We start from the raw sequence: 12,387 nt of genomic DNA, 5'->3' as shown, positions 1-12,387 counted from the left end.
TATAATGGTTCTCTGGCTGCAATCTGCAGACGAAAGGTCAAACCTCACCCTTTCAGGTCTATATCGATTAGCTATTCATTGGACCAGTGGGGACGCCATATTTTAGTCATAGAATAATATAGCATAGAAAGAGCCCATTGTTTTTGTGGCAGCTCTTTGAAAGGCTTATCCAATCACGTCCCTCGCCTTCATCCTATAGCACCTTTATCTTTCCAAATATTCAACTCCTTTTTTGATAGTTACTATTGAATCTGCTTCCACCACTCTTTCAGGTAGTGCAGGCCAGATCGTAAAAGCATTCTTGTGTGTAAAATATTTCTCCTCATCTGGCCTCTGGTTCTTTTGCCAGTTATGGTAAATTTGCACCCTCTGGTTACTGACCCACCACTAGAGTGAAGTTTCTCCTTATTTACTCTTACAAAACATAGAAATCAGGAGCAGGTGTCGGCCAGCCCGCTCCTCGAGCCCACTCCGCTACCCAACAAGACCACAGCTGACATGGCCGCAGTCCCAACGCCACCTTGTTCCTGTTCCCAACACTCCTTGACTCCCCTGTTATTCAAGAATCCACCTCCTCCTCAATTAGCCCCATTTTCTTGCCTGTCCCCAATACTCTTTGACTTCCCTGCTAGTCGTGAACACATCCAACTTCGCCCCAAAAAAAATTCAATGACCCTGTCCCCACTGCTCTCTGGGGAAGAGAGTCCCACAGACTCACAATCCTCAGAGAAAAAATGCCCCCCCCACCTCATCCCAAATGGGAGCCCACCCCTCATACTCAAACTGTGTCTCATAGTTCCAGTCCCACGCTCCACTCACCCACCTTCACAAGGGAAAATGAACCCAGCACCCACCCTGTCAAGTCCCCCCAGGATTCCATATGCCGCAATAAGACCATAAGACATAGGAACAGAAATTAGGCCATTCGGCCCATCGTGTCTGCTCTGCCATTCAATCATGGCTGATAGGTTTCTCAACCCCACTCTCCCGTCTTCTCCCTGTAAACTTTGATCCCCTTATCAATCAAGAACCTAACTATCTCGCTCTTAAATAAACTCAATGACCTGGCCTCCACAATAAGACCACTTCCCACTCCTTCAAACTCCAATGGATACAAGCCCAACCTGTTCAACCCCTCCTCTCATGAACCAGTCAAGAAAACATTCCCCAGTGTAATCACGTCCCTTCTGAAATACGGAGACCAAAACTGTTTCCAGTACTCCAGATGTGGTCCCACCAATGCCTTTCATAATTTGAGGCATCTGTATTAAATCTCCCTTTATCCTCCTCCAATCCAAGAGGAGCAATTCCAGCTATCATACCTTCTAAAGCACAACACAATTTACCCAGGACATGTCAATGCAGAATAATTATTTGCAAACACTTCATTGGGTATTTTGTGAAAGTGACTGTGCTTTCTTGACAGCAAGGATCTTTCTGCATGCGGCATCTTCCCAATATCAGCCATTAAGTGAAGGGTGGCACAGGGCAAGGGAATCAACATGTTACCAACCTGAGGAAAGAGGCTCGAATCACAGAGTGCCAAGTGACTGGGCTGCTTGCGCACCTGATGAAGCTGAGCGAGAGCCACGGCAACTGGGATCAGGGTCAGGAGCAGCCTGCACTCACAGCATGAAATATGATACACTATCTAACCCCGTTGTGAAAGTGCCATCAGTCTGGGCAGTGAGCAGCTGGCAACAGACAAGGTCACTTCATGGATAGATTTCTAGAAAAATAGCTCCAGCCATGCAAAGCTTCACGGATTATAACCCACAAATCTTCGCTGCCAGAAACCCACAGCACTGAAGAGATTGAAGGTATGAAAGAATAACCATGCAACTACTGTTCAAAATGTAAGGTAGGAACACAACTGTGCTGTAGTTGACAGCACCGAACATTGCAGAGTCTCTAGCTTGCGCTATGTAATTATTACTTTTGCCAGCATTCAAATTTATTCAAATCAGCAATTCTCGCACCACTTGATTGGAGCGTCATGGAATCATTGAATCAAGTGACACAGCAGTAAGTCTTTGAGCTCATCATATGTGTGCCAGCTCTTTCAAACATTAAACCTGCTCTCCACCCCCTGCAAAGCCATGACATTCTTGGCAGGATGCTTAAGCATTTTCTGTAAGCTGTATTTACACAGCTTTTCTCGATATTCATTCTCGGTACGTGGGTGTCGTTGGAAAGGCCAGGATTTATTGGCCGGGATTTGTGCTATGGCGGGCCAGCTAAAAGTCCATTGACTTTCGGCGGGACTGGACAATCCCGGCGGTGGGTGGGGCTGTAAAGTTCAAAAATAAAAACAAAAATCTGCGGATGCTGGAAATCCAAAACAAAAACAGAATTACCTGGAAAAACTCAGCAGGTCTGGCAGCATCGGCGGAGAAGAAAAGAGTTGACGTTTCGAGTCCTCATGACCCTTCAACAGAACTGAGTGAATATTAGGAGAGGGGTGAAATATAAGTTGGTTTAAGGTGGGGGGGGGAGAGAGAAGTGGGGGTGGTGTGGTGTGGTTATAGGGACAAGCAAGCAGTGATAGGAGCAGATAATCAAAAGATGTCACAGACAAAAGAACAAAGAGGTGTTGAAGGTGGAGAGATGACCTAAACGAATGTGCTAATTAAGAATGGATGGCAGGGCACTCAAGGTACAGCTCTAGTGGGAGTGGGGTGGAAAGACTCCAGGGCATACAAGATTTAAAAATAATGGAAATAGGTGGGAAAAGAAAAATCTATATAAATTATTGGAAAAATGTGGAACATTCCTTGTTACAGTCCTCCTCCGGCCCCCTCCCACAACTCTTTCTCCGGTACATCGATGATTACTTCGGTGCTGCTTCATGCTCTCGTCGGGACTTGGAAAAATTTTATTAATTTTGCTTCCAATCTCCACCCCTCCATCATTTTCATGTGGTCCATCTCTCACACTTCCATTCCCTTCCTTGACCTCTCTGTGTCAATCTTTGGTGATAGACTGTCCACCAATATCCATTACAAGCCTACCGACTCCCACAGCTACCTCGACTACAGCTCCTCACACCCCGCTTCCTGTAAGGACTCCATCACATTCTCTCAGTTCCTTCGCCTCCGTCGCATCTGTTCTGATGATGTTACCTTCAAAAACAGTTCCTCTGACATGTCCTCCTTCTTCTTTAACCGAGGTTTTCCACCCACGGTCGTTGACAGGGCCATCAACCGTGTCCGGCCCATCTCCCACGCATCCGCCCTCACGCCTTCTCCTCCCTCCCAGAAACATGATAGGGTCCCCCTTGTCCTCACTGATCACCCCACCAGCCTCCGCATTCAAAGGATCATCCTCCGCCATTTCCGCCAACTCCAGCATGATGCCACCACCAAACGCATCTTCCCTTCATCCCCCCGGCGGCATTCCATAGGGATCGTTCCCTCTGGGACACCCTGGTCCACTCCTCCATCACCCCCTACTCCTCAACCCCCACCTATGGCACCTCCCCATGCCCACGCAAAAGATGCAACACCTGCCCCTTTACTTCCTCTCTCCTCACCATCCAAGGGCCCAAACACTCCTTTCGAGTGAAGCAGCATTTCACTTGCATTTCCCCCAACTTAGTCTACTGCATTCGTTGCTCCCAATGTGGTCTCCTCTACATTGGAGAGACCAAATGTAAACTGGGTGACAGCTTTGCAGAACACCTGCGGTCTGTCCGCAAGAAAGACCCAGACCTCCCTGTTGCTTGCCATTTTAACACTCCACCCTGCTCTCTTGCCCACATGTCTGTCCTTGGCTTGCTGCATTGTTCCAGTGAAGCCCAGCGCAAACTGGAGGAACAGCACCTCATCTTCCGACTAGGAACTTTACAGCCTTCCAGACTGAAAATTGAATTCAGCAACTTTAGATCTTGAACTCCCTCCTCCATCCCCACCCCCTTTCCATTTCTTCCCCCTTCCTTTTGTTTTTTCCAATATTTTATATAGATTTTTCTTTTCTCACTTATTTCCATTATTTTTAAGTCTTGGATGCCCTGGAGTCTTTCCACCCCGCCCCCACTAGAGCTGTACCTTGAATGCCCTACCATCCATTCTTAATTAGCACATTCGTTTAGATAATATCACCACCTTCAACACCTCTTTGTTCCTTTGTCTGTGACATCTTTTGATTATATGCTCCTGTCACTGCTTGCTTGTCCCTACAACCACACCACCCCCCTCCACTTCTCTCCCCCCCACAACCACCTTAAACCAGCTTATATTTCACCCCTCTCCTACTATTCACTCAGTTCTGTGGAAGGGTCATGAGGACTTGAAACGTCAACTCTTTTCTTCTCCGCCGATGCTGCCAGACCCGCTGAGTTTTTCCAGGTAATTCTGTTTTTGCTGTAAATTTCTGCCCATTTTGCCTTTTGCTAAATGGTTTTGTATAGCAGAGACTTGTTGGGCCACTTCAGAGGTCAGTTCAGAGTCAATCACTATGGAACTAAAGTCAAAACATAGGCCAGATCAGGTAAGGATGCCAAGTTTCCTTCTCCAAGTAAATTACTGAACTATTTGCATTTTTACAACAATCCACAGCTCCATGGGCACTTTTGCTGATCCCAGTATTTTATATACTGACCAACCAATGTACAGCGCGGGCTACTGGTTGACTGTAAGTCTAGAGCTGGAGGTGGTTGTGGAAGCATGCAAGGATTTAGTGCTCTGCCTTCCATTGCAATAAACACAATCACAGTTTGTTCTTATGTAGGTCTCTCTCCGTTATTGATAGCGAGCATCAACTAACAAGTGTATATGAAGTTGTGCAATTCGGGTGTACTCCACTAGTGAACTCATAGACGCAAGTCATAAGACTGTGAAATCGAAACTTACTGTCACTGATGTGATAACGGAGTGACAATTGAACATTTTCAATTCATGTTCCACAACTTCAAAAAATATGGCGGTCCCAGCACGAAGCCTTGTAGAATCACAGAAAGTTTACTACAGAGAAGGAGGCCACTCGGCCTATCATATCTGCACAAGCCAAGAAAATAGACCACCCATCCAAATCCCGTTTCCCAGCATTTGATCCACAGCCCTGCAGGTTGCGGCTCTCCAGATGCACATCCAGGCACCTTTTAAATGAGATGACTTGTTCTACCTCCTTTCAAGCAGTGGGTCCCGGGCCCCCACCATCCTCCAGGTGAAAATAAACTTTTCCTCATCTTCCCTCTAACTCTTTTACCAATCGCTTTAAATCCATGCCCCTCCCTAGTCACTGACCTCTCTGCCAAGGCAAATAGGCCCTCATCCATTCTATCCAGACTCCTCACAATTTTGTACATCGCAATCAAATCTCTCCTTCACCTCTTCTTTTCTAAGGAGAACAATCTCGGCCTATCCAGCCTTTCCTCATAGCTGCAATTTTCCAGTCCTGGCAACATCCTTGAAAATCTCTTCTGTACACTGCAATGCAATTATATCCTTACTGTAATAAGGTGACCAGAGCTACACACAGTACTCATGTCGTGGCTTAACTAATGCTTTATATAATTCAGCATAACCTCCCTGCACTTATATTTTATGCTTGGCTAATAAAGGAAAGGATTCCATATGTTTTCTTAACTGCCTTAACAACCTGTCCTGATCCCTTCAGGGATCTGTGGGCATTTACGGCAAGATCCCTCACTTCCTCCACACCTTTCAATATCTTCCCATCTATTGTGTATTCCCTTGACTTGTTTGATCTCCCCGAATGCATCACCTCACACTTCTCTGAATTGAATTCCATTTGCAACTCTTCTGCCCACCTGACCAGTCCATTGATATCTTCCTGCAGCCCACCTCACTACCAACTATGTGACCAATTTTTGTGTCATCTGGAGATTCCTTTAAACAAGGGTACAACGTCAGGGGATCTCCAATCCTCCGGCACCACCCCTGCATCATGAGATAGGCGTGCAGACCAGAGACTCATGGTTACTGATATTAAAACACTGCGTCTTTTTTGTTTTTAAGATCAAGGCATCTCAAAAAGAGTACGTCTGTGGGAAACTGCATGGAGTGACAGGTTTATGCAATGCATGTTTTGCAAGATTATGAGGGAATTTCCCTCAGAAATTCTCGGGCCTTGAGGAGACGCATTGGTTTGAAATTCCTTCCTGCGCTGTTTAAGGATTAGTAACTCTCTTATAACAATGGGAATTTGGGGCAGAATTTCCCGGTCGGCATGCGGGGGCAGGGCCCGCTCGCCGACACGTAAAATGATGCAGGGTGACGTCGGGACAAATCGACTACGTGCCCGCTGAACTGCCAAAGGCCTATTAAGGCCTGCTAATTACCTAATTGAGGTCATTGTCAGGGCCTGCCCGTCTAACCTTACAGTTGGCGGGCAGGCAAAGCGCCCAGGCGGCCTTCCGAAAAAGCGTGAAACCTCATCCACGAGCGGGATGAGGTTTCATGAGGGTTTTAAAATGTTTGGAAAATCTCTAAATAAAAGTAATGGACATCTTCCAGCTCGTAGGGGACATGTCAGGAAAAGGTTTTCATACCTTTAATAAATGTTTAAAAGTTCAACCGATCTCCCTGCAGCAGCACTTTGCCTCAGGGAAAGCTGTGCGCTCCTCCGTGCGCATGCGCGAAAGAGCACACAGACCTGCTCAGGGAATTCTCCCCCCCCCACCCCACCCCCCACCCCCCCGGCCCGCACAGGGGAGTGCACAGCGCTTCAGGACGGACATCTCTGGGTGGGCCTTAATTGGCCCGCCCACGTAAAATGGTAGCTGATCGGGAACCCGCCCACTCGCGCACCCTCCCGCACAGCGCCCCCCCCCACCCCCCACCCCCACCGGACAAGCAGAGAATTCTGCCCTTGGTGTGATTATGCTCTACTAAAACATTCAATTGTGTTTTTCCTTTCAAATAAATTGTATCATAGATGCTTCTGTTTAAGAATCCTCCAACATCAGTTTGCTTTACACAATTTTTTTGAGTGAATAACTGTACATTCTTTACAGTATATATGTTGATTCTGGATTTTCTAGCCTCCCACTACACTGACACTTAAATTCCAAATTCGAGTTCCATGTTCAGGCTCCAATGTGCTGCACAAACTGTTAAAGGTCATTGACTTGAAGAGTTCGCCCTGTGTTACTCTCTCCATTGGTGCAGACTGACCTGCTGAAGGCATCTGCCAATTCCTCTTTTTATCCACAGACTGAGAGAGCTGGGACGTGAAAAATGAACAAGTGATTTTGCAGCTTCTATAACTCATTTCTGTTTAGCCTGCAAAACTGTTTTATTTCACAATAAATCACTGTTCCTGCCAAAGCCCTTTATGCGCTCTGACCATGAGACAGGCCAGTATGTTATACTTGTGACACTATGATGGTGGGGGGTAGGGGGGGGGTTACGATGATAGGTGAGTTATCTGACCAGCCTTGCCCAGGGGGTAAACCACCATTTCATACTGATGTAATCGCTACAAAGCCCAGGAGTGTGCACCTTGGACGTAAACCAGAATATGCACCCAAAATTGCATCCATCATCATCATTCACGCAAGGTTCAATTTTTAATATAACATGCCATAAAAATGCATTCAAAGAAATAGAAAATATAGTATAGAAAAATTTTGCTGAGGCAGGACAGAAACATTCGGAGGGTGGTCATAAGTCAATTGACTTTTGCCCATTCTCCAAATTTTCCTGTTCTGCCCGCAATAATGCCCGCCACTGGCAGAGCCAGGAAATCCCACCCTTTGTTACTGTATGTGCCCAATGTTTACAAAGTTGAGGGACCTCCCTGAACAAATGTGGTTGGAGGGCACTCGGATTTGAGAGTCAGAGGCGTGGACAGTTTTGCGCGCAGAGTTCATTCAGGAAGGGCGTTTTGATGGACGGAGACCTGGGCACATCACTGTTACAAATGTAACCCACTTACGCCCGAGATTCCTCACTCTTTCAAGCCACGTAATTGGTTTCCGCCCAGGTTACCTGTATATCTGGACGTGAACGCAAAGAAAGCTACAGGTCTACAGGTCTCCTAAGCGGAGCAATGTAATTCTCCCCAGAAATGCTTTCCTTTAATTCCTAGCTGTGCTCAGGTAAAATGTAATTACAGCACATGTGGCACTCCAGCTTTGAGTGATACAGCTATCAAAGTTCTGATTGAACGGAGCTCCAACTGCCACAGCTCAGATTGTCTTCTGTGACAAAAAAAATCAATCATCACATGGTTGAAGTCAATATGTTTATCCTGCAGTAGAAACGCCATCCCATATCATAGAAGAATCCATGATTTTCACTGCAGTCATAAATCCAGCTACTGGGGATTTAATATCAGTCTCCATTGGAAAATAAATAGCTATTTAGAAATTTCCTATTGATTTGACGTTATTGCCCGTTGAAGTTATGTACATTTTCACAGGGTAACGTGGCATTGAAGAGGTGAACTAACTTCATCATTGTACCCATCAATATGCGGGTCATGCCTCTCCTTAAGGCTTGCAATGGATTCCGTTTTGCACTCACCATAGCAATGACTGCTGCTCCTGCTCCAGCCAGGGCCACAATGAACAAATGGAACGTCATGTTCAGCTAGGAGAAAAAGATAAATGTCATGTGATGTCCACACTGTCGATGGTCAGGAAATCAAACATTCTGTGAAAATACGACAGGGTTGAAACTTAGCTCTGAGACACTTAGAGCTCACCGATCAACTCACCTGGTTTGCTCCATTAAAGAAGCAACTTAACAGGAAGCACTTTATTAAAACACACTTAACCAAATGATTTTGTAGAATGCAAACACAAATGTACCCATATGGCTTGCCATAGCCATACATATTCTTAATCAATCAAAACGTTTATGATATATTCTCGACCATCCTGCTCTCTTGCTGTCATCCCAGGTATGACTCACTGTTAAATAACACTACAGCTTCCCTCTGTGCCTCTTCTGGCATTCTCGGGCAGGCTCATAGAAGCTCTTGGCACTGGCTCATCGTGCGTAGCACAATTGCCCCAGTCCTCTCTCTTATCGACCTTCTGCCCAATATGCCTGCTGATGGTTGACCTCGCAAATCTTCTTCCTGTCTACCCATCTCTGTAATCTCCTCCAGCCTCACAACCCTCTGAGATATCTGTGCTCCTCCAATTCTGACCTCTTGGGTATCGCTGGTTTTAATCACTCCACCATTGTGGTTGTTGTGCCTTCAATTGCTTGGGCCCTAAGCTCTGGAAATGCCTCCATACACCTCTCTGCCTCTTTAAGACACTCCTTAAAACCTACCCTTTTGGTCAAACCTTTGGTCATCTGACCGAATATCTCCTTAGTGGCTCAGTGTCACACATCGTTTTAAAATGCTTCTGAGAAGCACCTTGGAAAGTTTTATTACTTTAAAGGAACTACATAAATATAAGTTCTTGTCGCTCTATCGCTTTTCTATAACTCGTGCAGAATTTAATGGTGCATCACTGCAGTATTAATACCAGTTTCCACTGATCCAATCAGGATCTGACCTGACTCCATGGTAAAGAGGTGGAAGTGACATTCCAACAGGCTACAGCATAATTCCAGGTTTAAAAGTTCCAGAAGATTGGATTGGAAATGGGTATGGTAAGGGGGATGTTTATGGGGTGGAGGGGATTGGGGAGTGGGCATTGGTGGTAGTGGTGAGCATGGATCTCTTCAGTACTTTCTAACCCTAACTAAAGTTCATTGAAGTGTTTACTAGTATCAAGTTGGTCACTGTGGTCAGCATTTAGCAAAAAGTAAAATGCTAAATTTTATCAGATATCCTTGTGATAAATCAATTTAACATCAACTGTAGAGAAAGGTCCTGCTGAATTTCACAGAGAATCTACTGCATGTAACAAACGCATTTGAATTATTTTGAATGGGAGACGTCAGTTCTATAAACCTTTACATTTTTTTCATTCATTCAAGTAATGTGGACTTTGTTGGCTAGGCCAGCATTTATTGCCCATCCCTAATTGCCCTTGAGAAGGTGGTGGTGAGCTGCCTTCTGGAACCGCTGCAGTCCATGTGGTGGAGATACATCCACAGTGCTTTTTGGGAGGGAGTTTCAGGATTTTGACTCAATGACAGTGAAGGAACTGCAATATATTTCCAAGTCAGGATGGTGAGTGGCTTGGAGGGGAACTGCCAGGTGGTGGTGTTTCCATCTATCTGTTGCCCTTGTCCTTCTAGATGGCAGTGGCCATGGGTTTAGAAGTTGCTGTCCACTATATTTAAAGAACATAGGACTTAGGAGTAGGGGTAGGCTATACAGCCCCTTGAGCCTGCTCCACCATTCAATAAGATGATGGTTGACCCGATTGTGGTTTCAACTCCACTTTCCTTTCTGCCCCCCATAATGACTTGGCTCCTGCTTTCTGATCCCTTGTCTAACAAAAATTTGTCTATCTCAGCCTTGAATATATTCAACAACCCAGCCTTCACTCCTCTCTGAGGAAGAGAATTCCACATTCTAATGAAGCTCAGAGAAAAATAAATCTCCTCATCTCAGTCATAAAAGGGAGACCTCATATTCCTAAAAAGTGCCCTCCGAGTTCTAGTCTCCCCCATAAGTGGAAACATCCTCCCGGTATCTACCCTATCAAACCCCATCAAGGTCTTATATATTTCAATAAGATCACCTCTCATCTTTCTAAACTCCAATGGGTATAGGCCCAGGCTGTTCAACCTGTCTTCATAGGATAAGCCCCTCATCCCAGGGATATGTCGAGTGAACGTTCACTGAGCTGCTTCTAAAGCAATCATATCCTTTTTACAAACAAGGAAACTAAAACTGTACAGTATTCCAGATACGGTCTCACCAATGCCCTGTACAGCTACAATGAAACTTCCCTACTTTTATATTCCATTCCCCTTGAAATAAACACCAACATTTCATTTTCCTTCCCAATCACCCGCTGTACTTGTATACTAACATTTTGTAACTCATGTAACAGGACACTCAGATCATCTCTGTACCACCGAGTTCTGCAATCTCTTACCATTTAAATAGTATTCTGCTCTTCTATTCTTCCTGCCAAAGTGGACAAGTTCACATTTTCCCATATTATACACCATCAGCCAAATTTTTGCCCACTCACTTAACCTGTCTATATCCCTTTGAGAATCTCTATACCTTCTCTTGACAATTTATCTTGTCACTTATCTTGGTGTCATCTGAAAATTTAGCTACCATACATTTGGCCCCTTCATCCAAATCATTGATGTAGATTGTAAATAGTTGAGGTCCCAGCACTGATTTCTGTGACACTCCAATAATTATAGCTTGTCCACCTGAAAAAAACACATTTGTCCCTACTGTCTGCTTCCTGTTAGCTAACCAATCCTTTATCCATGCTAATAGGTTACCCATTACATCATGTAATCTTGTATAGTAACCTTTGATGTGGCACCTTATCAAATGCCTTCTGGAAATCCAAGTACACCACATTTACATGTTCTCCTTTATCCACCTTGTTAGTTCTTTAAAACATTCTAATATATTTGTTACACATGATTTCCCTTTCACAAAGTCTTGTTGACTCTCTTTTTAAGTATCCTGCCATAACCTCCTCAACAATGGATTTTAGCAATTTCCTTATGACTGATATTTGACTAACAGACCTGTTGGTTCCTGCTTTCTGCCTCCCTCCTTTCTAGAACAAAGGTGTTACATTAACTATTTTCCAATTCACCGGGACCCTTCCAGAATCTAAGGAAATTTGGAAGATTATAGACAATGCACCTATGATCTCTGCAGCCACTTCTTTTAAAACCCTAGGAAGCAGGCCATCTAGTTCTGGGGGCTTGTCAGCCTTTAGGTTTAATAGTTTTCCCAGCACCTTTTCCCGAGTGATGGTGACTGCTTTAAGTTCTCTCCCCCCACCCCACAACCACACCCCCCCGCGCCCAACCCCCCCCCCCCCACCCACCTCCAGCCCCCCCATTCTCCTGTTGATTTTCAAGATTCTTTGGTAAGTTTTCTAAGTCTTCTACAGACACAAAATACTATTCAACTCCTCTGTCATTCCCTTGTTTTACATTATCAATTCCCTAAACTCACTCTCTGGAGGATCATCACTTTTAGTTACTTTTTTCAATTTAAATATTTGTAGAAACTGATTAATCCTGCTTCATCGCTCATCACCAGGTCCGGAATAGCCTGCTCCCTGATTGGCTCTAGAATCTGCTGTCAAAGAAATTGTCTATGAACTCATTTTCCAGATTGCCTTTGCCAATCAGATTCTTCCAATCCACATGTACATTAAAGTCACCCATGATTACTGCAGTACCTTACTGACACATCCCATTTATTTTTTCCTGTATCCTCTGTCCTACAGTGTAACTGCTGTTAGAGGGCCTATAAACTACTCCCACAAGTGACTTCATACCTTTTCTATTTCTTATCACC

At 44.9% G+C, this 12,387-nt stretch overlaps 1 protein-coding gene across 1 annotated transcript in view; it reads right to left on the bottom strand.

The window, feature by feature from the left end:
- Nucleotides 1-12,387, bottom strand: part of gpm6ab (glycoprotein M6Ab) — a 311,060-nt gene that overhangs the window by 25,868 nt on the left and 272,805 nt on the right. Inside the window, exon 6 of the mRNA XM_041186261.1 lies at nucleotides 8,490-8,555. Within this exon, the coding sequence (XP_041042195.1) occupies nucleotides 8,490-8,555 (66 nt within the window). The remainder of the gene's footprint in view (nucleotides 1-8,489; nucleotides 8,556-12,387) is intronic.

This window comes from Carcharodon carcharias, chromosome 4 (genome assembly GCF_017639515.1).
Source record: "Carcharodon carcharias isolate sCarCar2 chromosome 4, sCarCar2.pri, whole genome shotgun sequence".
Classification (NCBI taxonomy): domain Eukaryota; kingdom Metazoa; phylum Chordata; class Chondrichthyes; order Lamniformes; family Lamnidae; genus Carcharodon; species Carcharodon carcharias.
The sequence above is the reverse complement of the archived record's forward strand: the minus strand, read 5'-3'. Positions and strand labels throughout refer to the sequence as shown.